Source organism: Drosophila navojoa, chromosome 3 (genome assembly GCF_054131105.1).
Source record: "Drosophila navojoa isolate 15081-1374.11 chromosome 3, UAZ_NAV_1.0, whole genome shotgun sequence".
NCBI classification, from domain to species: Eukaryota; Metazoa; Arthropoda; class Insecta; order Diptera; family Drosophilidae; genus Drosophila; species Drosophila navojoa.
The window spans coordinates 2,840,045-2,863,429 of NC_142891.1; the positions used below are offsets into that span (position 1 = coordinate 2,840,045).

Sequence of the window (23,385 nt, forward strand, 5' to 3'; positions counted from 1 at the left end):
GGGCAGGCACGAGGCGTTCGTATCTACATCGCATCTTTTCTGTTCGCCCTCAATTTGGGGGAGTGCAAGGTGTGACAAATAATACGTGTTTTATGATTGTGTGCGGGTGATAATACGCGCAGCAATTACATGCTATACTCGTATCCGAGGGTAAGTTATTGCAGTTATGTATAGAGATATTAAATGCTCACAAGGATTTACACGTATTTTAGAGCAGCGTAGCAAAAGCTGAAAGTGGATGACGAGAATTTATGAGTTTTAAATTAATTCGACTTAGGGGTTCTTAGTCGAATTAATTTCAATTGCCCTTAAGCTAATCTATGAGTAAAAGATTTTAGAGCTGTTTCATGTTTATTTAATTTAGCTTGGATTAAAAATAGTTCATTTTAATTTGATTAAAAGTTTTGGAAAGTTTTCAGACTAATTCTTATTAATGAAAATGACTTTCGAATGATTTCCTAAATATAAAATAATAAAAAATCAAAATAATATAAGAATAAAAATTATCTCAAATTAAAAATTGAAAAATTATATATTTGATCAAAATATATATTAAATATATAATTTTTCAATTTTTAATTTGAGATACTTTTTATTCATAAACAAAAAAAAATGTAATAATTTTTAATAATTTGTTGCTCTATTTCTATATATAGTTACAGATTCAATTTATAAAATGCTAGAATATGAAAATGGCTTAATCGATAAATATCGATTTTTATGATATACACCATATAGTAAAATGATAGCCCAGTTTGCGTTGATGGAAAAGTTATTTGTCTATAATGAGGGACGATTTGGCGTAATGGACCCATTAGAAGGTAATGCGAGCTAAACTCAGGCACCAAATATGCCGCAGGGAATATACAGCAGCTCGACTGCATTGAAATTCTCAGTTGAATTCTTAAGCTTTAGCCATGAAGATCCTGAAGGATTTGGAAGCCGTGGCCAGACCCACGCAACTGTGTGCCCTGTTGCCCTTCTTCAATGGCAATCAGTCGGACAATTTGAGCATTAATTCGGCGGGCAAACTTTATGGACGCGTTATGGCCCTGATCCTGCTGGTCAGCTCGGTCCTTTTCTGCCATGATGTACTATTCGCATCAGAGAATTACAAGCTGATGGTCCATTCGCAGGGTGAGACGGAAGACATCAATAGAACCATTGAGACGCTATTCTGCATAGTTAGCTATACGATAATTGTGGTATCCAGTGTTTTGAATACCTCCAAACATTTTCGCACTATACGTGATCTATCTCTGCTGGATGGGTATCTTGAGGCACATGGCTATACGGCCAGCTATAGCTGTCGATATCTAGGCAGCCTATTGATCTTCGTCTCGGCGAGTGTTGTGGTCGTCGCCTTCTACTACATTCATTTTCTGAGCAACATCGATGTGAAGAGGCAGTGCATCCTAATGTGCATCTATGGCCTGCAGATGCTCTATTCCTGCGTGTTCGCCCTCTATCTGCGCACCATACTCATGTGTCTGGCATTGCGAATCGAGTTCCTGAACGCGCGACTCGAACAGTTCACGCAGAAGGATCGGGAGCAATATCTGAAGGACGATTGGTGTGAATTATCGAATCTGATCGAGATTCTCTGCAAATTCCGTTACATTACGGAGAACATGAATTCGGTAACGGGCGTTGCTTTGCTCTTCTTCTTCGGCTTCTCCTTCTACACGGTAACCAATCAGAGCTATTTGGCCTTCTCTACGTTGACAACGCCCGATCAGCTACGCAAGGAGCACGACACAATGGGCTTGTCCTGCGCCTGGGTCATCGCAGAAACAGCCATAATGGCAATCATTTGCAGTTCCTTCGATTGCCTGGCCTCCGAGGTGAGTGGCAAAGTGAACATGTATTCACATACAGATATGAGTGTTTAATGTAGAATGGTTGAATATACATACATATATACATAGATGTAGAGTTTGCTTAAAGTAAATACAATTGGTTAGTTTTAATATGTACCAGACATAAATATTCATATTAGGAGTCTTTATTCAGAATTCAACTCATATAAGTTCGTCTTAATAAGTGTGGTCGCTTTAAATCTTACATATTAGTGAGTCTATTGGCTGAGTTCAGATTTTACATTGCTATGAATACTTTTTATTTACAAACATTAATAAGTGCATTCATACAGTTATACATTTATTCCTCTTAAAGCTATCCATTCAAAATTATTTATAAATACATATAAAATTGTCTGAATTTATTCATAACTCATAATGAATGGATTTACAAACGATTTTTGAATGTATTCATAAATATTTAAACTATAGAATTTCATGTGTGCACTCATAATGAATTATGAATTCATTCACTGTCATTCATATGTATACATATTGCATGTTGCTATATGCATATTGAGTTTCGTATCCCAATTGGCGTTGACATGCAAATTAATTACCTTAATGGACTCCTGTTTGTCCGTTGCCTGAGCTATCCGCTTGATAAGCCTTTCAAATTCGAATCAAGATACGGAAGAGTGCGTTTCAATCGCTGTTCCACTTGGACATTGCGCAGCTAGTTAGCCATATTACACATTTTATTGACAGTTGGCCGTTGGCAATGTGTCCAAACAGTTGGGTAATTGAAATGGCATTGCACAAGGAGCTACTGCATCCACAGTTGAATCCACGCCGGATCAGACCAGTGAATCAGGCATTCATGAGATCAACGCGAGGTACTAATACTCTGCCAGCGAATCCCGTTTTCGCGGATATTCAGACCATATTATCCGTATTGAAGGCGACTGGTCTGCTGCCCATCTATGAGCAGTTGTCCAGCTTTGAGCTGGGCCCGCCCACCAAGCCGAATGAGTTCTATTCGTTCTTTGTGCGCGGTGTAGTGCACGCCTTGACCATCTTCAACATCTATAGCTTAATGACGCCCAATTCGGCCAAGCTGTTCATTTCGCTAAGGGAGACGGACAATGTGAACCAATGGATCGAACTGTTGCTCTGCATATTCACCTATACCCTAAGTGAGTTAAGAGCTGAGTAGAGCACAGAAGTGGTCCACTCTAATCTCACTCTTCTTCTTCTACATTCGTCCTCAGCTGTTTTCGTGTGTGCACGCAACACCAAGTCCATAATACAAGTCATGAACGAGATCCTCAAGCTGGACCAGGAGGTGCTGCGACAATTTGGTATCGCTTTAAGCAACCATTGCAATTTCTCGATAAAGTTTTTGGTCCTAATCGCTGCCTGCCAGGCGTACATCATCTTTCTACGTATTAATGCCTTGAGTGGTGCTGTGTCGCCCACCACGTACATCCTGATTGGCTTCTATGCCATACAGAATGGACTGACAGCCACCTATATAGTCTTTGCCTCGGCTCTGCTGCGCATTGTTTGCATTCGCTTTCAGTTTGTGAATCAACTGTTAAATGGATACGCCTACAATCGGCTGTTGGGCAAGAATCCTCGCCAGCTTCAGCTGCACATGGATAAGTTTCCCGAGGACTCGCTCTACATTTATCGCACCCACAATCGCCTATTGCGCATCTACAAGAGCATCAACGAGTGCTGCAGTTTGATTATCGTTTGCTTTCTGGGCTACTCCTTCTACACGGTGACCACCAATTGGTATAATCTCTTCGTGCAGATCACCAGCAACAAAGGCGTCATCTCCTCACACATCATGCAATGGTGCTTGGCCTGGCTGTGCCTGCACACCTCGCTCCTAACTCTCCTATCGCGCAGCTGCGGTGCAACGACCCACGAGGTGTGTTTACTCTTCACCATACTAGGTTTACTCCCTACTTCCTGCGAAGTAGCTCCAATTGTGATAGTGCTTGAAAATGAGCTACTCAATTTATCCAGTTATCCAGTGAGCGCGATATTTTTTAGTCGATCATTTGGTTCAATTATTCAGAAGCTTTACCTTGATCCGTTCATGAACAATTTTGAATGAAGTAACTGATAAAATCATGGCTATCCTTATTTATTGCAGGCCAATACTACCTCCCAGATACTGGCGCGCGTCTATGGGAAGAGCAAGGAGTTTCAAAATATCGTAAGTACCCAACTCTCACTCTTATATCCATATTTGAATATATAACTACGTCTCTAAACAGATTGACAAATTTCTAACCAAGAGCATCAAACAAGAGGTACAATTTACGGCATATGGTTTCTTTGCAATAGACAACTCCACACTCTTCAAGGTGAGCTATACACCAATCTCTTGGTAATTTGAACCAAAATAACATTTCTCACATATTTATTTAGATATTTTCAGCAGTCACGACATATTTGGTTATTTTGATTCAATTCAAACAGTTGGAGGACTCGAAGTTGGAGGAACAAGAAGCGGTTTAAATTTCAATTTCTATACTGTTTAATTTTATTAGCTATGTATTTATTATCATTACAAAATCTTACGTCAATTGAACTAACTGCATATATTGACTTATATATATGCTTATTAATTCGACAAATTAAGCGCACAAATACATAAACGAAAATGCATTATAAAAAAGATTTTTTTCTGCTGAAAGTAATTAAGAAACCGACGCCAGACAACCCCACTTAAACTTTTTAATACACTTATGCAGCACTAGCAAAGATCTAATACATACATACAAATTTAGGATAATCGAATTTGGGGCAAATGTTGACTCAAAATATACTTTTTCTGCTGGCTCTAGTTAAGTGTGACAAATTACTAAATATTTTGCTATTGAACTAACAGTTCAGGACTTTGGACTTTCGACGAGTTTCTCCAAACAGGAATGAACAGATACGATCCAGTGCGAAAGCGCCAACAATATCCACAATGAGTACCAGAAGCAATGTTTGACGGAACTGCAATGCAAGAAATCATAAATGTTAAAGAAATTTCGATATTGAAATTGTTAACATACATTGGTTGGAAAGTCGACGATTTCAAAGAATTGTGTCAAGCCGGGCACAATGCCTGTGGTGAGGAACAGCACCAAGGCAGCGGAGGCGCCAATGGCGCACAGTAGCATTCGATTCGCACGCAGACTCTCCATAAACGGATGTCCCTGAAATTCAAAAATTGTATTAGCACAAAATGCGATAATCGGCAATCCCTATCAGTTATTATCGATATAATTATTAATAATGAGTAACTTTTGTCCATCACCACTAGAGTAACTAAACAGAAAGTATCGACAGAACTAGATTATCGACTCACCTTGTAGTTCACTGCAATTGTTGCCACCTGCAGCGAAACGCAAATGATATAAACCGTGCTACTGACTATATTTGGATCATATTTCGTTTTCTCCTCATTATCCATGTCAATATACAGCTTCACTTTGCCCACTCTGTAAAGGAAAATACATATGAACAGAGATTATTAGCTTGTGCTTTAGCAAATATGGTTAACATGGGGATTCCCCCTATTTACCGTGGAGGCGCCAGCGCCGTTGCTTCACTGGTCAGATAATAAAGTGTGCCAAAGTGCACAGCAAACTGTGTTAGTATAGTCGATATGGTGTACAAATTGAATATGTTGGGCAGTGGTGCTACCTTCGAGAGGGTTTTCAATGGCTGCAATTGACAAATGGTTAAGTTAGTATGATTAGCTGAATAGGGCCTGCCAAGCGCAGCTCACCTTCGAGCGTGTTATAAAAAGAAAGCACGCCGCTATGAATATACCCTGCATGGTGGCTTGTGTGTCGCTGAACTTAACACCATCGATATAGAGTACCGATTGACAATAGGCTTGAATAAGAGCATTCAAAGCCAAGATCTTGAACATTTGCAAAGTTGTGACCAGCGTGCAGCGACCCTGCTTGATGATATGATTCACTAAGGGGTAGAAAAGCAGATATTAGACAGTTTTTAATATGTGTATATTTAGCAAACGTACCACACATTATCGAAGATAGTTTACTAGTGAATGGCGCTGCTATGGATGCATCGCCCAGCTTAACCATAGTCTGTTCATCCATGTCCCGCAGAGCACTCTGTAGACGCGCTTGCGTCCGATCGATGTGCTCCTGTCGCCTTCTCATAGCTCGTTCCCGCGGTGACAACTGTTGATTGGCAGCCACAGCAGCTGCAGCGGCAGCTGTTGCAGCAGCATTAATCTGACGCAGTTCCTCATCCGTACGCTTACGTTTGGCTGGAGCACTGGTCAGCAAGGACACACCGACATGGGCATGCTTCAGAGCGCCCACATCGTTGGTGCCATCGCCACACATTAAAGTATAGTAGCCCAGTTGCTTAAGTGTAGTAATGATATATTCCTTTTGCTTGGGTGCAAACCGCGCACAGACTGTAACCTGGGGCAGCACTTTCAACATATACGAATGATGAGCCTGCTGCAGGTACAGTAATCCCTCGCCAGTAATGCACAAATCATTAGCGGCCAATAGCATTGAAATGTTCTTGTCGCCCTTGACGTCATCCAATGGATAGGTGCGATCCCCGTCGATAGATACCCAGCTCCAAGTGTCAGACGATTCATTTGGAGGAGGTGTCAGGATGAGCAGCTTCTTGTTTGTAAAACGCAGCTCGCGAGCCACATGGCAAGCAGTCAACGGACTGTCACCTGTTATCATGAGCACCTTGTGAGAGGATTGAACAAGCTCCTTGATAACCGCCTTCGAATCCGGTTTCATTGGGCAGGAGATGATCACAAAGCCAGCAAAAGTTAGATCGCATTCCACATCCTCACGTTTTAGCTCACGTACACGCTGTCCTCCCAAGCTGCCAAATTCTTTGATACCCAAAGCCATGACACGTGCGCCCCGACGAGCGTATTCCAAATAGACCTAGAAATAATGTAGACAATATATAAGAATATAGGATACATTGAAATACTCTTTTACTTTCCAGACGTACCTTTTCATAGTCTGCTGGAACTTCCTTCAGCATGCCCATAATAACCTCTGGAGCACCTTTGACCGCTCCAATGTAGCTGATCTCATTTGAGAATGGTATCAGGTAGCCGGCCAGCACGGACATACGCTTCAAGGCGGAAGAGAAATAATAACGTTGAACTATGCGCAGAGGCTTCAACTTGCCGCGCTTCGGAATGACGCTGTCCGACTTGGTCAGATTCCAGTCCACGGCAGCCAATGCTGCTTTTTCTAACGGATCGCCCACTAAGCCATCGTCAAGCAACGCTAGCGAATGACAACAGGCGAGCACCTGCACCGTACTATCCTCAGCCTCATCAATGGGCACACATTTCCCGTTGGACGCCAATCCAGCGATTCCCTCAACCATTAAGTTATCCGTAGTCAAGGTGCCAGTCTTATCGAAGCAACAAATTTGAACTTTTCCAGCAAAGGGAATGCGAAAAGGTTCTGTGCAGAAAACGAATAATTTTGTTAACTGAATGAGCGACGTGTTCACAGCGAGCGTTAACTCGATTGGTAAATCGGGCGGTATAATCGACGTCAATATTAAGGCGCATTCCAGAAATAGTTTGTAACGATTACGCTCTGGATCCTCGCTGCCCTTGACCCAAACATAGGAAGCAGCTGCCACAGCGAATACCATGAGGAAAGCGATAAAAGCAAATGTCTCTGCATTGTTCTCCGTCGCTCGATTCGCACCAAAGAGAATGGTGCGCAGCAGTTTGCCCTGAGAAGTGTTGAAGCCAGTGCGTATAACGTAGCCAATGCAGCCGCCATCGGGTGCGCGCATCGATTCCTTGCTGGGTGCTGTATGCTGCACCACCTTGGTGCCGCCAAACAGCACTGTGAGCTTACCCTCTCCCTCGGCATCGAGTTCAGTATTTAGCTCCTGCAGCGATTCGAGCGATTCCTTCATCTGCGGCACCGACTCTCCAGTCAGCATGCTTTCATCTACAATGCAACTGCCACGCAAGATAACCACATCGCAAGGCACAATATTGTCATTCTGTGAGCGTGTTATGGACACCAAATCTCCTGGTAGTAGTTCGTCGCTGCCGATTTGCCGCCATTTGTTTTGTCTCAGCGCGTATATCAGATATGGTTTGTTGCCCATTTTACGTATTTCGGACATGTTGCGCAACTGTTGCTTAACAATCGTACACTCGAAGGCAATCAGCATGAAGAGCGTGAAGAGTGAGTAGTACCAAAAGTCATCCATGCACCACAGACCCACGGAGAACACCTGGAAAACGAAAAACGGTGCGGTGGCCCGTTCGATAAAAAGTTCATGGAATTCCGGTACAACCATGTCCATTTCATTGTTGCCGTAGGTCTGCATTGCTGTTTTGATAGCTTGCTCCGTCTCCAATCCTCTGGAGCTGGCATAGGTGCTCAACAGCTTATTTACTGGGAATTCCACTGCACGAAAGAGCGCCTTATCCTCATCCCAAACGTACTTTGTCTTCTGAAATACCAAATAGTATTGCTGGTCTCCATTCTCCAGCTGTAAGTGTCGTATGGGCACAATTTTCGAGTTGCCATTGTTCGCCGTAGGCACCACTTTCGCCAGAACACCAGCTGCCGGCTTCTTGACGCGGCGGCAGGTGAGGAAGGCCAGCACGTGCACGCTCCAATAGCAAAAGAGCATCGTTAATATATGCAGAAAGGCAATGGCCACCACCGCAATGAAACCAATATCGTTCCAAGCTGCGTCTTCATTCCCACTCTCGTTCTTTGAATTCTGCACGTCATCTCCTTGCCCTTTGTACACGTAGATCCATAGATAAAAGGCAGTCAAATACAGCGGAACAAATGGCAAAACGACACCACTTATGAGCGTCGGTTTGCGCACATATAATGTTACATATTGTACTAGATCGTCCAGTGCGGCTGTTGGTAGATTTTTAAAATTATTTCTATTGGTTTTTTTGTTATTGTTGTCGCCGGCAGCGCCGCCCGTTGTGGCCGCCAGAGCGCTCATCAGTGACGTTTGCTTGCTGCACTTTGCTTCCTTCCCTAGTTCGCAGCTTGTGTGAGCGACGTGTTTTCACCCAACTGAACTATTTAATTCACTTCGGTGTCCGTACAAAAAAAGAAAACTAAAGTGTGGAAAAAAACGCAACGTTGCCCGCACAGCTGCTTGCGTCGCAGTGTGTGCAATTCGGGAAAAAAACTATGTGTAAAATTTACTCGTTTGTGCACACTGTCAACACTACAATCAATATCGATATATCGATATAAAAACTATGTACATCAGCCCTAGCTAACAACTCTGTGCAGACAGTTTACAAACTTCTGCGTTTCTATTATTATTGTACAATTAATTGACGATTTATTAAATTTTCGAGTTTGATTAAACGAACGGTGTAAAATGTAAAAATGCTCAAGTACATTAAAAGGCAGACGAGTAAGTGATACGAGCATGCAGCTAATGATAAGAAAACACCTGAAGTGTTTGTGTTTATGTTTCTATTCTCATTTTCATTTTGTTTTCTTTTTTTCAACAGGCCGCCGACGCAGCTCTCACGATGCAACTGATGATGATGATGTGGTCGATTGTGCAGCAGTGGCAGCGACGCAGAAGCGTAATTCGCTGCGCTCCACAACAAGTTTCTGTGATGAGGTGTTCATGGAGGAAGAGGAGACGGAGGCAAACCCAACTTCGGATGCAATTAGCTTAAGCAACAAAAGTTTGAATGTGGGCGCAGTTGCTGATGAAGGTAATGAGGCAAATGACAACAGTCCGTATATGTGAGCGTGTGTGTGTAATGTATCTGCGCGTGTGTATGTAAATATGTTTATAAATGTATGGGTGTGCGAATCAGAAGAACGAGGAGCAGAAGGTAAATAGATGGCGAATAATATATGCCGTGTATATGTGTGTGTGTGTATGTGTGAATATGTGTATGTTTTGTTTCTGCTTTGTTTACGTTTCCGGCGTGTCATAATTTGCGCTCTTTAATTGATTATTCTTTTACTTTTTGATTTCATGATTGATTTCAGCTATATTCGAATACAGCTCGCGCCTCTCCATGTCTCTAAAGGCGATTATCAATGAGCCGGATTGCCTTAGCTACTTTATTCAATACTTGGAGTCTCAAAATGAGTTGCCCCTAATCAAATTCTATTTGGACATTGAGAACTTTAAGCGGGCGGCCCTAACACAAATGCCTAACCTGGAAGAGGAGAATGCCACTGCAGCTGAAATCGAACCAGCAGTGGATAGCTTAACGCTGGAAGCTGAGCAGCACAATGTACCTGAAATGAAAACCCTTTGCGACTTGTCCATGCGCAAGCCGCTCACCGATGACGAGAAGAGTCGCATCTACGCGGAAACGAACAAGCAGATGAACAATAAACCCAAATCGAGTGCAGAGCTGCAACCAATTAGTGCAGCGAGTATCAACGATGCCATAGCCATTTATCAAAAGTATTTAATTGTAAATGCGCCACTACCCGTGGAGTTACCCATTGTCAATCTGGCACACATCTCGCTCTACCTGTGTAGCAAGGATAACGATAAAGGTTTGCAGCAGGCAATTCCCGCCACCTGCTTCGATGAAGCGCGCGACTATGTGCTGCAGCAGCTGGAACGAGATCATCTGCAAAATTTCCTGCAGAGCAGCTACTACTGCAAATACTGTTTGGAGCTAATAGAGGGAGAGGCAACCCTTAATATATACGACGTGCTCTACGACGAGCTAGCTCTATTCTATCTCACGGAATATCTCGAGCAACAGCAGGAGCGCGAGTGTCTTGAGTTCTGGATCACCGCAATCAACTTTCGCAAGAGCTGCGATGATCAGAATGTTGCACAATCAGATGCTATGATCATATACGACCGTTATTTCTCTTTGCAATCAGATTGTCGCCTGTGGATGTCACAAAAGATGCGATTACGCGTAGAGCAGGCAATATGTGCACCTGGTCAGCTGGCCCATGCCTTCGATTTGGCGCTACTCGTTACAGCAAAATATCTGGAGCAAAAGCACTTTGCTAATTTTCTGAAATCAAATATATTTGATAATTATGTTAGCGAACTGAAAGCCAAGACGGGCATGCAGAGTGCAACGGACGTTAAAGATGGCTCGGGTCTGCAGCACAAGCTAAGCCTGCGACGTTCAAAGAATGTCAACAATCAGCAACGGCATCGTAAGACCTTATCTATGTCTGATTGCCAGCATCTGTCGCAGCATAACACACTTCTAGCAGGTCTTGATACAGGCCACAAGCCACTGAAATCTTCGAATTCGGGCACAGCAAATATGAACATCGATTCCAGGCAGTTGACGAATCCTCAATTGCTTTGGCAACGCCCTGTTAACTCACTTAAATTTGGTCATGTCAACTCGCTGGGCCGATACGAGCGAGACTTCGATTCTGTGGATACTGTTGCCCCACAAAACAAGGCGCCAGCCTGGTCGCTGAGCGTTAAGAATGCAATGCGCAAACTGGTCAATCTACCGGAGGACAATGTGCAAGAGGAGATCGCCTGGCAGGTGGCCGAGATGATTGTTAAGGATGTGACCAGCGTGACGCTGCAAAACAAGAATTGATTCAATATTGACTTAATTGCTGCTAAGCAAAATATTGATTCAATATTTATTTAGTTTGTAAGAACAAATCAAAATCCAATTTATTTATGATTTGGGCTCAAATACTTGATATGAATCTCGTGCACAAATCGAATGAGAAAGCTTTCGCTTATTTACCCTAGAAAACCCTAAACAGAACTTCGAAAAGCTCTCTCTTGGTCAGTGTACACTGCTGAACAAAACTATGAAACAAACACAATTAACACTAATTTAATGTAAACATTTTAAGTTTTTCACTTTTACATAAAAGCTCTCTTATATGCTCGTTTTTGCGAGGGTAGTCTGAAATTATTTCGAATTTTATAATGAAAATTAGAATAGATGAAAATTAAATTATTAATCTATATATTTATATATATTTTGCCCTACCCTCATATATGATTTTTGAATTTCAAACTATCGCTCTCTAAGATTTTACGCTCTTCTCCTACATTCGTTCATTGTGTGCAATGCTACAAAAATACGAACCCATTTTACCTTGTATTAAACACAGACGCTAATTTATATAATTTGCAATTTCAAAAGAAAGCTTTTTGAAAGCTCTTGAAAAATGAAACTATATCTAGTTCACTCACTCATTTGTTATGTAAAGCACACAAACACAATACACTCATGAACTTAACGAAAGTTCCCTTCAGTTGGTACCTACAAGAAGTATATATTTAACTGAAATTTCAGTTGTTTTTTATTTAAATAAGGCTTGCAAGAAAACTGTGAGGCTAATTAAATATAACTTTCATTCCACAAATTAAATTTTTAGTATAAAAAAAAAAAACGCGTATACATAACATATTTTTGCATACTGAAACTATATAACAAAATAAATTGTTACAAAATAAACTTTTTTCTATATGACAAGAGATAGTTAGCTGTTATTGATGGGAGAGAAATTATGTCGCATTTATACATACATATATTTTGAAAATTATTTTTCAACTTTTAGTAGACACTATGATTTCTCTCGGTGAACTATTAAACAACTTTTATTGTATAATATATGTATATATATATATATATATATATATATATGTTAAAGCATAAGTTAAAAAACCTCTATACTGAGGTATTCACAACTCTTAAATCTGGTGGATAGAGTCTTACTTATCCTCGTCTTGTTCGTCAACTGGCACATTTCCCGTTTGGCTGAACCAGCGCAGGATGCGTAACATCGTCTTGGCGGAGTATAAACAGAACGGATATTCATTGTAGCAGCGATCACTGCGCCCACGTAACGCAAGTCCTCGACTAAAAGCGCGTCCAATTTTAGCTGGCGCCATTTCTAAAGAGGACTCCATAAAGTTCATCAGCAGCTCCGCCTCCTCGGAGTGGGCCTCTGCACCAGACATCAGCTGGCAGATGAGCGATTGCAGACACTCGAAGGGATCGCGTGCAAGTATGCGTTTCCAATCTATTGAAGCTGTGGTACTGTGATGCACTGCAGCATTACTGCCACCTCCCGTATCCTGTCTCCCATGGACCCAGCCCAAAGCGCGACTATTGGTATCTCGTTTGCTACGCTGCAAACTAAAGGCTGAGCTCGCTTGACCAATAAAATTTGGCAACTGTTGCAGGTTCAACGTCGTGCCAACCTGGCCAGCCAAATTTGAAATCTGCTGTATGGGTCGTATGCGATTCCAATCCTGTGCCAACAGATGCATCATATACATAGCACCCAAGCCCATGGCGGCCAATATAAATACACTGCAACGAAGATATACAGAAATAGTACAAACATGATCAAATTAAAAAAAGAAGTTTTAGTTAATTAAAGTGTATGTATATATTTAAATTTCATACGCATTGCTAACCGTTTTTTAAGGCTTATCGATATTTTTGTATGTGAAAAGTGGTGAAAATCAGATTCTCTTATTTAGTCAGCACATCACAGAATATATCGATTAAGTAAACAAAATCGATATTAATTTGCATAGCGAACACATAAAACAATTCATAACAGCATTGCGCGCACTTTATTTGAATTAATTTATACGATTTTCGCATCAAATATGAAATTGATTTATTGTAAATTAATTATTTTGTATATCTCATTAAGCTGCTTAGTTCAACAGTTCAATGAAGCTTTCACCCGAATATCCAGTTATAGGTGACAAGGATTGAGTATCCACTTACCGTATTCCCATAGCAGTTGCTGTTCGCCGTTTTCTGTTGGATGTTTGCAGGTATTTAAAAAACGCGTCCGTTTGATTGCGTGGTCAGCGCTTCAATGCGGCACCTTGTTGCGCGTTTTCATGGTTAAAACCGCCACGATCGCCTCGACCAATTCGGCTAACGAACTAGCAATCTTTTTTTGGCCACAATTAAACCAGCCCAAAGGCTCACAGCTTTCCGCCATCGAGAGTCAGGCAGGCAGTCATGACATAATCGCCAAAGACATCCACATCCAATCAAGATGCAGGCTTCAATTTTGTTTTGGCCCCCCGCCATAAACTGGTTCGTTACATTACATTTTACATTTACATTTGCCGTGGACGTGGATGTGGTCAGGCAACTAGTTTTTCCGCCTCCCACTTGGCTTGGCATTTCATTGTTTTTAGTCATTTCTTCGTTTGTTATTGTTTGTTGTTGTTGCTTTTGTTTGAGCCAGTTTCAATGTTGCGGTCAACAACGGAAAAAATGTTTGAACTTTATGCATGTCTATGACCATGGCAGTGGGTCACATAGCAAGTCCTCGTCGAATGCCAGCGGGCCATATTAAAGATTTCATAAATTTGTAATCCCATCAGCTTAATCCATTGGAACTCAATCGAGTCTGACATTGACTACGGAAATGGAAATCCATATAATAAAAGGAGGGGAAGAGATGGAAAGAGATTAAGTGCATGACTGTGGGATTCTCTGTAAATAATTACATCATTGGTATATCTAGTGCACAATTCTAATTAATGCTAATGTTTGATACTTGATATTTGAGTATAAAACACAATTAAAAATATTGAAAACACGTTAAGGTAAGAATATTAAATAAGTGTTGAAAGATATAAATTACTAGAGGAACCATCTTAAAATCCTATGTGGTCGAAATTAAAAAATGAAATCACAATCTAACAAATATAAGAGCTCTTGCTTCTACTAGCCATATAACAAAGATATGAGAAAATGTGAAAACTATGTCACACAGAGATAAAAGCCAACAAATCGAAGCAAGATAAATATTACTACTCCTTAAGAGTAAAAGCTCAATCTGTGTGCAGAAAGCTTTTCGTTGTTCGGCGACTATAAAAGAAAGTGACACCCAAGGCTGCGCTTTAGTCGTCTGACTGATTTGCCAAGCCGCAATTGGCAAACGCAAAAATTAAACACTAGTTTCGATTTTTAGCGGGTAACATTTAACGGTTATCGGTTAACATTTAACGGCCAATGCAACAGAACCGGCTTAAGGCGGTGGTAAATCGTGAATTACGTAACAGTTGCAACGAAAGTGAAAGCAAACAGTAACAGCATCGCATGTTGCATCATTTGGTTGCAACAACAAGGCAGAGACAAAATGTTGTACACCGTCATCTTCTTTGCAACAATTGTGCTGCTCTTCTTAATCAACGGCACAAGGAAACCAGATAAATTTCCACCAGGTAAGAGAATTAGTTGAATATTTCGAAAATTTCAGATTAATGAAATCGAGCAAATATAAAAATATATAAAGTTAAGTTTTAGAATGTTATGTAAGGTTGAGAAATGGGAGGATTTGTCGATCAACATGTTCATTCAAACTTCAAATTTATTGAACAAGAAGTCCCAGTTGAGCTGGACTGAACGAGTTAGCACCTAGAATGACTTCTGTAGGATATAATTAAATATAGATCATATATTTAATTATCCTTTCTTTTTGCCAGGTCCACGCTGGTATCCCATTGTGGGTAGCGCACTGCAAATCTCTCACCTGCGCATGCGATTGGGCATGTTCTGCAAGGTGATCGATGAGCTAGCAAGGCGCTATGTGAATCCCTACGGATACTATGGACTGAAGATTGGCAAGGACAAGGTGGTGATAGCGTATACCAATGAGGCAATCAGTGAGATGATGACAAATGAGGACATTGATGGACGCCCCGATGGCATCTTCTATCGGCTGCGCACATTTAATTCCCGTCTGGGTGTCCTCCTCACCGACGGAGAGATGTGGGTGGAGCAGCGACGTTTCATCCTGAGGCACTTGAAGAACTTTGGCTTTGCACGCAGCGGCATGGTGGACATTGTGCACAATGAAGCCAGCTGTCTTCTGCAAGACCTAAAGGCCAAGATCATGGCAGCAGGGGGGAAGGAGGCCAGGATCGAGATGCATGATCTGACTAGTGTCTATGTGTTGAACACCTTGTGGTGCATGCTCAGTGGAAGACGGTATGAGCCCGGCTCAGCGGAGATAACGGAGCTGTTGGAAACTTTCTTTGAGCTGTTTAAGAATATCGACATGGTGGGTGCTCTCTTCAGTCACTTTCCTCTGCTCCGCTTTATTGCTCCTGATTTTTCCGGTTACAATGGGTTTGTGGAGAGCCACAGGGCTTTATACTCATTTATGGATAAGGAAATTGAGTTGCATAGAAAAACATATCGCAATTATGATGAGCCACGCGACCTGATGGACAGCTATTTGCGTGCCCAGGAGAAGGATAAGGAGAATCCCATGTTCAGCGATGAGAGTTTATTGGCCATATGCTTGGACATGTTTCTCGCCGGTTCGGAGACGACCAACAAGAGCTTAGGCTTTTGCTTTATGCATCTGATTAGACAGCCAGAGATACAGGAACGAGCCTTTGCTGAGATTAAGGATGTGGTGGGGTTGGAACGCATACCGGAATGGTCGGATCGGAGCAAGATGCCTTATTGTGAGGCCATTACGTTGGAGGCGGTACGCATGTTTATGTTACACACCTTTGGTATTCCCCATCGTGCAATGTGCAATACGCGACTATCCGGCTATGAGATACCCAAGGATACGATGGTAATTGCTTGCTTCCGTGGCATGCTCATCAATAGTTTTGATTTTCCTGAACCGGAAGTATTCGATCCGGAAAGGTACCTCGTTGGTGGACAAGTCAAACTGCCGGAGGCCTTTAATCCATTCGGCTTTGGACGACATCGTTGCATGGGCGACTTATTGGGTCGACAGAATTTGTTTATGTTCACCACAACGCTGTTGCAGCACTTTAAATTGGTTGCCATTCCTGGCCAGATGCCCGAAGAGGTGCCGCTCGAGGGTGCCACGGCAGCAGTAAAGCCATACGATGCCATGCTGGTGGCCAGATCATGAGCAACTTTTAGGGAAATGCTATTTTTGTTTACAAGAAATTTGATTAACTTGCGGAATTGAAAAATTACTGACACATGGAGGCAATAACGGCTATGCTTTTGCAATGAACAACGGTCGATATATATCACAATCTATCACTTCGCTTTATACACCACACTTAGTCAGATGCTATCGATAATCAGTATTTGCTTATGCGGGAAACATTATCGATAATGAGTTAATTAGATTATTCTTGGTAAACAAACGCTCATATATTATATGTATATGAATTGAGCTGAAGTAAATATTCATGCGCCTGCATACCTGCCTTGAGTAACTAACTAATCAATCAATGGATTATCCACAAATCCCACTTTTGGTTTTTAATCATTCATTATTGAACACAATATTTTGCTACATTCTCTAATTATGTTTTTATGTTTTAATTCTCACATATAACTATTATTGTTCATATTTGTTGGTTTCTTTTCGTTTGTTACATATATAGTCTACAAAGTTGTCATTTAGGTTATTTTCTTTCGTCATTCGGTTCACATCATTTCATCAATTTCAGTTTTGATCAATTTAATTTGATTTTTAAATTGGCCTTTTGATATTTCGCACGTTCTTCAGCAAACAACAAAAGCATTTCGCATTGTGCATACATACATAAACATTAGATTTAAGCACTAAAAGTACGATACAAATACAAATACATATATATATTTATATAAATATATATATGGCATATATGTATGAAAAACAATTTATCAGCTTAGCAAATATTATACAAATGTTATTTTCACAAATCGCATTGAATTGAATTGAATTTTCTATATGTATTAAGAATGCGCATTCCAACAATATTTCATTTGCCTTTTCTTCTACACAAATTGCATAATTTTTTGTTTTGTTTGTTATTGTTATTTAAAGCTATTTGTTTAGGTTTTTGTGATTTATGCTTGGAAAACAATTGTTGCTCGAAATCTTTCGATCGGCATTTTGTAATATATATGTACATATATATATATATATTTTTTTTTGTTTTTTATTTTTATTTTAAAATTTGAAATTTGTGTGTTGATATATTCTCACTCTTGAGCCTGCTGCTAGACACTGGGCTTACATGATCTAATTAGATGTATATATATGATGTATATATGTATGTTTTTATGGATGTATGTGTGTAAAAAACGCTAACAATTGTCACACAAAAGCAAAGCCAGCGTTAACTTATTTGCATATTTTAAGCATTTCTATAAAGTAACATTAACTTCATCTTACACATGTATGTATATCTGTATGCATGTATATATATATATATATCTGAAATGATTTCATTAATTGTTGCACACATGATCTTGGTCCATGATTCCAACGCGCGAGAGGAAGAGTACACAGTATATATATAAACTATAAATTTACGATTCGGTTGAAGTGAAATAAATAAAGTGATTCGCAGCTGCAGCACAGGCTGCTGAGCTATTTCGTTTGAGGGATATGTTCAGTTCTAGAATTAGAATTAGGATTAGGATTAGGATTAGAGACTAGAAGACTAGCAAAAAGCATTTAACATTTGTGCAACATCGAAATTTGAGACAATACAAATACAATCAATATGCATACACACATTTGCTAAAATCAAAATAAGCAACTAATGAAATTCCCTAAAAATGTTGCAGCAGTTAGTTCTGTTTGAGTTCCTCAATTTTTATAGATATCGTTGCTTTCATCTCCTAGTTTTAGTTTTTGCGCCACACAAAAGTTGGGAGCTGCTGGGCACAGCAGCAGGCGACTATATAGAGTATGCCAAAGAAGAAGTTGAGTTTCGCCGTCTGCCGTGGCACCGCAGCCATCGTTTGCTCGTTGCGAAAACGTTTCTCGATTTGAAATGCTTGTGGGAGCGTTATTAACGGTAACAGGAACCACAGTGAATACTTCAATCCAAAAATGAAGAAAAGCGAATAGGGAGTAAAGAGCAGCATGGCATAGAGAACATGGGAGGCAGTCCGTCCAATGAGTATGGCCAGCGTCACAATGCCGGCTTTGCCATCACTTTCCGCATCTCGTGTATTATTGCTATGCAATATGGCCTCTGTATTTAGAGCTAGTGGTATGGCATAGCCCATTGTTGTCCAGTCCACGTGACCCGTCTGCGCCATGAACGCAAATAGCACCGAAGTCGGCCCGAACAGTATTAAGATGACAAGATCCCCGAGTGCAATGTATTTGAAACCAATGCCACCCGTGTAGAGGAAACTCGACGATAGGCCGCCAAAGTAAATGAGTGCCAAGTGTTCCATTTTAGCTGGACTCAGCACGGCGAGCAGTACAAAGCCTCCACAGCCCGCCAAATACAAAATAGCACCCAATGAAACTACCTAAAAACAAACAGAATCAATTACAATTGAGTGCCTAATATCTTAGTCGATACGGTATAAGCATTGATGTCTTCGCTTACCTCATCTTTGGTGAGTATATGATCGACCAGAGTGCGATCGTCAGCCTTTTGTTTATCGATACCTTTGATGTAGTCAAAGTAAGTATTGACCACATTGCCGGCGCAGTGCACCGTGACCACAGTGAAGGCGGTTAAGAAAAATGTGAGCATGGAAAAGTCATCCGACCATTGCGACCGATATGCTAGGGCGGACCCGAGCAGCGTGGGCACTAAACTGGCTGACAGTGACCAAGGACGCAAGGCGAGCAAATAGGTTTTTAATTTCATAAACGTGCCAGAGCTATAATAGTTGGTGCTAATTGATGAAGCTGCGCTCCCATTCGACTTAGCCTCGTGACTGCCGTTCAATAAACGCTCCCGGAGCAGCTGCTGAGAGGCTGCGACATCCTGCTGTTCGTCTTCGCTTCGACTTGTTGCCATTGCTCGCGCTGCTATTCAACTGCCAACTGGAAACTTTGCATTCACCAGCTGTGAATAATTTTCGGCGCTGATCTTGTATAAATTTTGTTGGCACTTATTCTTTTGTTTACAATAGTTTAAATATATTCCTGCCGTCTGTTCAATTCACTGCTAAAATCGTATACACAGCATTTTGTATATGTGTAAGTCGGTTTGTGTCTGTATATATATAAATTATGTGTGTGTGTGCGTTGCTGGATGTATGTAGGGGCAGGGGCTGAAGCTCCAACAACAACAACAAATTTCACCAAACAGCCTGCGTGCTCCAAATCCCAATTGCGAGTCGTCACTCTCTAGCCGCACCACCTACGCCGCAACGTAGAACTTGCTTGCAGGCAACACTCACACGTTTTATTGTTGTAAAATATATGTATATATAATTAAATTTCACTTAGTTCTTATTTATTTTGCAAGCAATAATAGCAGATTGCCTAGCGAGAGAAGAGAGAGCCTAATCAAACAAACCAACTGTCACGTCAGCGCTTGCAGAGTTCGGTCACACTGGTTAATTTAGTGTGTTTAAACTAAGAGATTTTGCAGCACTTAAACTGGACGGTATGCAGCTCGTGATTTCTGCTAGAAAATCTACAAGGCTAACAAAATCGATGACTGTCCATTAGTTAATTGTAGTACATTGAACAGGATTTAAATTTAAAATTCAATTCAATGAATATTATAAACTATATCTATCATGGTTGCACTCGTTCTTGGATTAAAATTTTTCTCACATTACATCCAGCCCTGGCCATTCGGCATCAACTGCTATCTGCGAAGCCCTAGTTTTTAACCAACAGCTGTTGGTAAATGTTTACATCCAAATAACCAAAACATTAAAAACATGGATTTTAATGTGCATAAAATATGTAGAGTGTGTCTGGAGGAAGGCGCGCCAAGTCCACTAACATCCATTTATAGCACAGACTTTGCGATGATGCCCTCACAAATGTTGATGATGTGTACGAAGGTTCGGGTAAGTTGTATTCAAAGAAAAATAATTCCAAATATTAAGTAATATAAATAACTCTTTGCAGGTTTATAAAACAGATGGCCTACCTGCGGGCATTTGTAATAACTGTCTGTACCGGCTAGGAGTAGCTTATCATTTTCAGCAGGAGTGCGAGAACAGCGACTTACGGCTGCGTCAATATTTGGGGCTACATGAATCCTTTCGGCACGATGCGGCAACGAACACAGAAAATGAAATTAAACCAATATCCGCGAATGTGCAATTAAATTCCAGTGATGAGGAGGATGGCCAAGCAGATATAAAACGCAGCAAACGACGGTCACGATACCAACGGAAACCGCCCGAGAGCCACAAAAAACGTGGACCTAAGCCAGTGGCCAAGCTACCACACACCTGCTACGTAGCTACCTGCCATAAGAGCTTCAAATGTGCTGCACAGCTCACTCAGCATATTCGCACACATACCGGCGAAAAGCCATATGCCTGTAGCTATTGTGCCCAGCGCTTTGCCCAGAAATACAATCTCAAAGTTCATGAGCGAACGCACACGGGGAACAAACCATTTCAGTGCGAAATCTGTTCAAAGCAATTTTCAGCGCTGGGCAACTTTCAGGCGCATCAGAAGATCCACAGCGGCGTACGGGATCAAATTTGCTCGCTGTGCCAGAAAGCCTTCTACACTGCCGGCGATCTGTCGAAGCACATGATCACCCATACGGGCATCAAAAATCATCATTGCGACGTGTGCGGCAAGTCCTTCAGCAGACGACGCGACATGCGCGCTCACAAGGTCAAATTGCATCCGCTCGAATCGAGCACGGAACATGATATTGTAGACGACGATGATGATGAGCCCATTGATACGGATCCCGTGGGCTTGGATACCTTAGAGCATTCGCATTTCAAGTGTCCCGATTGTGATAAAGCTTACGATTCGGCTGATAGCTTAAGTCTGCATTTCCGCACGCATGCGGTGAATAATAATTTATTGAATTTACCTTTGCCCGCACCGCCGCCTATGTCACATCACTATCACCACCATCATCCCGCTGGCGCACCCCCATCTACTGCTGCAATGCATCATCACGATGCACTACAACTGCATCATTTGGCGCCACCGAATGCAGCCACCCAAATGGGCATGGCGGCCATGGCCCATATGTTGGCACCACCACCTCCGCCCCCGCCCACGCCCAGCGATGGACGATACACAATGTTGCACCATACGGCAGCACAGCGATTGCACTACTAAAAATTCCTAATAAAACTTAAGACTTAACTAAAATTAATGTAGCTTTCAACTATTGCGTATCTCAGATTTTGATGCTGGTCAAGAATATACATTTAGGCTTCAACTCTTCTACGTTTGATATATTTTACTCTCATTACACATCACCTATAAATGCACAGTTAACATCACTTGATATACCCTTGATGATCCACAATAATTACAGGGCATACACCCATGTTCTACTTAAGTACAGTTTGATATTTTGTAATATATTGAACACTTTGTTTAAGCATTACATATGCAACTATGTATATAAAAAATGGAATTCTTTGTCATGTTTTTTGCTGTTTGTACAATAAATATATAAAATTTGGCAAGCACAGCTTCTATAAGATCATTTGTCTTGCTTCTTAAACTCTCAACTAAAATACTTTAAAAATGTATTACAAATACATTAAAATGTAAAACTCTATACTGTTTGCAGCTTGCTTTTTGTTGGAGTTGTATAAATAATGTTAAATATATTATTTTGCTCATATAAAAGAAGGAATTGTCATATTTGTTAAATTGCTTTGCTTTGCTGTTTGGTATGTATCGTTATCGTTGGTATTTCGTTTCGGCTCCATTTAAAATATATATGAGAAACTATTTGTAAAATATTGCTTTCTATATGTGAATGACGCACAGAGTATGATCTGTATCTACTTAAGCTTCGCCCTCAGCCAATCCTCGGTTAATTCATCCAATTCACGTATTTCGTACACTCGAGTCAGATCCACTTCTCGTTGCAGCGCGCTTTTTGTGCAGGCATACATCATTTGCAGTTCTATTTGACTGTCTCGCGGTGTGTAGAAGATGAAGCACATGGGATACGAAATACGCTGATCATCGTGCACCATTTTATATGTGTAAATCACGTAGCGGGGCTGATGGCCAGGCAGTAAATCCTGCAGCTCCTCCACAGAAATATCATCAATGAACTCATCGAGCACCACCGATTGCTTCTCTCTATCAACTTTTACTGTTTGGCGGAAAGAGAAGAAATGTGAAGAAGAAAGGGAGAAGATATATCAATCAACGGCCCGTTTACAGTAGATACTTTGTTGTCATGGCAACATTCTATAAATTTTCCTCTTACATATCAGCGCTGAATTAGTTTTGCTTTTACGAAAACGAAACTTTTTCAATTCATCAAGCACCTCATTGCTAATGTCGCATATTTTGTTATCACCCTGCAATTGCAACGATTTTTATTAGTTAACGCATTTGAAGAATAACAAATCTTATCGCCTCATCAACAGAACGCACAGAGCACGAAAAATTGGCCCGCCCACAGAGCAAAGCAATTAGTCATTCATTTTAAATGCTATCTGTTGCGTTGAGAGAAAATGAAAACTCTCACCATTTAGATTTATCTGCACTTGTATTTAAGGGTTATTTCAAAGCTTTTTATTCTTTTAGCTATAAACGAAAACAGCAGCAGATAACACAAATAATAAAAACCCTTTGCCGTATCCACCTTCTTTGTTTTGGCTCAACACCTGTGGTCACCCACAAAACTTAACATTCACTCA

General features: G+C 41.0%; 8 protein-coding genes across 12 annotated transcripts; 4 read left to right on the forward strand and 4 right to left on the reverse strand.

The window, feature by feature from the left end:
• The first annotated feature begins 653 nt into the window (after positions 1-653).
• Positions 654-4,459, forward strand: Gr32a (Gustatory receptor 32a). Of its 3 annotated transcripts, none has more exons than XM_089256784.1 (5): positions 654-821; positions 910-1,844; positions 3,967-4,029; positions 4,091-4,180; positions 4,245-4,459. In XM_089256784.1, exons 1-5 carry the CDS (start codon positions 743-745, stop codon positions 4,332-4,334), a joined length of 1,257 nt encoding a protein of 418 aa, XP_089112910.1. In that variant the 5' UTR covers positions 654-742; the 3' UTR covers positions 4,335-4,459. The 3 variants fall into 3 exon arrangements, with proteins under 3 accessions (XP_089112910.1, XP_030241593.1, XP_030241592.1); XM_030385732.2 differs by lacking the exons at positions 654-821; positions 910-1,844 and adding exons at positions 2,298-2,995; positions 3,071-3,738; XM_030385733.2 differs by having other exon boundaries at positions 677-1,844.
• LOC115563169 (endoplasmic reticulum transmembrane helix translocase) lies at positions 4,336-9,006 on the reverse strand. The gene is made up of 7 exons (XM_030385727.2): positions 6,834-9,006; positions 5,857-6,763; positions 5,599-5,795; positions 5,392-5,534; positions 5,176-5,308; positions 4,880-5,023; positions 4,336-4,820 (listed from the first exon to the last, which is right to left on the reverse strand). Exons 1-7 carry the CDS (start codon positions 8,832-8,834, stop codon positions 4,701-4,703), a joined length of 3,645 nt encoding a protein of 1,214 aa, XP_030241587.1. The 5' UTR covers positions 8,835-9,006; the 3' UTR covers positions 4,336-4,700.
• A 71-nt stretch (positions 9,007-9,077) lies between these two features.
• On the forward strand, positions 9,078-12,310 carry pkaap (A-kinase anchoring protein pkaap). Its single transcript, XM_030385728.2, has 3 exons — positions 9,078-9,260; positions 9,361-9,573; positions 9,857-12,310. Exons 1-3 carry the CDS (start codon positions 9,233-9,235, stop codon positions 11,407-11,409), a joined length of 1,794 nt encoding a protein of 597 aa, XP_030241588.1. The 5' UTR covers positions 9,078-9,232; the 3' UTR covers positions 11,410-12,310.
• A 155-nt stretch (positions 12,311-12,465) lies between these two features.
• On the reverse strand, positions 12,466-14,252 carry LOC115563176 (uncharacterized). Its single transcript, XM_030385737.2, has 2 exons — positions 13,579-14,252; positions 12,466-13,149 (listed from the first exon to the last, which is right to left on the reverse strand). The coding sequence occupies exons 1-2, from the start codon at positions 13,587-13,589 to the stop codon at positions 12,546-12,548; spliced, it is 615 nt and encodes a 204-aa protein (XP_030241597.1). The 5' UTR covers positions 13,590-14,252; the 3' UTR covers positions 12,466-12,545.
• A 452-nt stretch (positions 14,253-14,704) lies between these two features.
• On the forward strand, positions 14,705-19,280 carry Cyp303a1 (Probable cytochrome P450 303a1). Of its 3 annotated transcripts, none has more exons than XM_030385731.2 (2): positions 14,705-15,038; positions 15,300-19,280. In XM_030385731.2, the coding sequence occupies exons 1-2, from the start codon at positions 14,954-14,956 to the stop codon at positions 16,712-16,714; spliced, it is 1,500 nt and encodes a 499-aa protein (XP_030241591.1). In that variant the 5' UTR covers positions 14,705-14,953; the 3' UTR covers positions 16,715-19,280. The 3 variants fall into 3 exon arrangements, with proteins under 3 accessions (XP_030241591.1, XP_089113159.1, XP_089113160.1); XM_089257033.1 differs by lacking the exon at positions 14,705-15,038 and adding an exon at positions 15,155-15,223; XM_089257034.1 differs by lacking the exon at positions 14,705-15,038 and adding an exon at positions 15,196-15,245.
• Positions 18,401-20,118, reverse strand: heix (UbiA prenyltransferase domain-containing heix). The gene is made up of 2 exons (XM_030385735.2): positions 19,155-20,118; positions 18,401-19,074 (listed from the first exon to the last, which is right to left on the reverse strand). Exons 1-2 carry the CDS (start codon positions 19,572-19,574, stop codon positions 18,436-18,438), a joined length of 1,059 nt encoding a protein of 352 aa, XP_030241595.1. The 5' UTR covers positions 19,575-20,118; the 3' UTR covers positions 18,401-18,435.
• A 234-nt stretch (positions 20,119-20,352) lies between these two features.
• Positions 20,353-21,865, forward strand: LOC115563173 (uncharacterized). Its single transcript, XM_030385734.2, has 2 exons — positions 20,353-20,583; positions 20,645-21,865. Exons 1-2 carry the CDS (start codon positions 20,452-20,454, stop codon positions 21,830-21,832), a joined length of 1,320 nt encoding a protein of 439 aa, XP_030241594.1. The 5' UTR covers positions 20,353-20,451; the 3' UTR covers positions 21,833-21,865.
• A 194-nt stretch (positions 21,866-22,059) lies between these two features.
• On the reverse strand, positions 22,060-23,383 carry GMF (Glia maturation factor). The gene is made up of 3 exons (XM_030385739.2): positions 23,214-23,383; positions 22,950-23,043; positions 22,060-22,832 (listed from the first exon to the last, which is right to left on the reverse strand). Exons 1-3 carry the CDS (start codon positions 23,214-23,216, stop codon positions 22,513-22,515), a joined length of 417 nt encoding a protein of 138 aa, XP_030241599.1. The 5' UTR covers positions 23,217-23,383; the 3' UTR covers positions 22,060-22,512.
• Positions 23,384-23,385: the final 2 nt, after the last annotated feature.

Excerpts from the sequence above, each read along its gene's own strand:
- Gr32a (XM_030385732.2), top strand. The coding sequence starts at position 2,581 with ATGTGTCCAAACAGTTGGGTAATTGAAATGGCATTGCACAAGGAGCTA. Across the intron at positions 3,739-3,966 it reads GCGGTGCAACGACCCACGAG|GCCAATACTACCTCCCAGAT; the intron begins GTGTGTTTACTC and ends TATTTATTGCAG. Across the intron at positions 4,030-4,090 it reads GCAAGGAGTTTCAAAATATC|ATTGACAAATTTCTAACCAA; the intron begins GTAAGTACCCAA and ends GTCTCTAAACAG.
- heix (XM_030385735.2), bottom strand. The coding sequence starts at position 19,574 with ATGGCAACAAGTCGAAGCGAAGACGAACAGCAGGATGTCGCAGCCTCT. Across the intron at positions 19,075-19,154 it reads ATATACTCACCAAAGATGAG|GTAGTTTCATTGGGTGCTAT; the intron begins GTAAGCGAAGAC and ends GTTTGTTTTTAG.
- GMF (XM_030385739.2), bottom strand. Across the intron at positions 22,833-22,949 it reads AACTAATTCAGCGCTGATAT|TAAAAGTTGATAGAGAGAAG; the intron begins GTAAGAGGAAAA and ends TCCGCCAAACAG.
- pkaap (XM_030385728.2), top strand. The coding sequence starts at position 9,233 with ATGCTCAAGTACATTAAAAGGCAGACGA. Across the intron at positions 9,261-9,360 it reads GTACATTAAAAGGCAGACGA|GCCGCCGACGCAGCTCTCAC; the intron begins GTAAGTGATACG and ends TTTTTTCAACAG. Across the intron at positions 9,574-9,856 it reads GGGCGCAGTTGCTGATGAAG|CTATATTCGAATACAGCTCG; the intron begins GTAATGAGGCAA and ends GATTGATTTCAG.
- LOC115563173 (XM_030385734.2), top strand. The coding sequence starts at position 20,452 with ATGGATTTTAATGTGCATAAAATATGTAGAGTGTGTCTGGAGGAAGGC. Across the intron at positions 20,584-20,644 it reads TGATGTGTACGAAGGTTCGG|GTTTATAAAACAGATGGCCT; the intron begins GTAAGTTGTATT and ends AACTCTTTGCAG.
- LOC115563169 (XM_030385727.2), bottom strand. The coding sequence starts at position 8,834 with ATGAGCGCTCTGGCGGCCACAACGGGCGGCGCTGCCGGCGACAACAAT. Across the intron at positions 5,309-5,391 it reads ACGGCGCTGGCGCCTCCACG|AGTGGGCAAAGTGAAGCTGT; the intron begins GTAAATAGGGGG and ends TTTCCTTTACAG. Across the intron at positions 4,821-4,879 it reads TCGTCGACTTTCCAACCAAT|TTCCGTCAAACATTGCTTCT; the intron begins GTATGTTAACAA and ends CTTGCATTGCAG.
- Cyp303a1 (XM_030385731.2), top strand. The coding sequence starts at position 14,954 with ATGTTGTACACCGTCATCTTCTTTGCAACAATTGTGCTGCTCTTCTTA. Across the intron at positions 15,039-15,299 it reads ACCAGATAAATTTCCACCAG|GTCCACGCTGGTATCCCATT; the intron begins GTAAGAGAATTA and ends TCTTTTTGCCAG.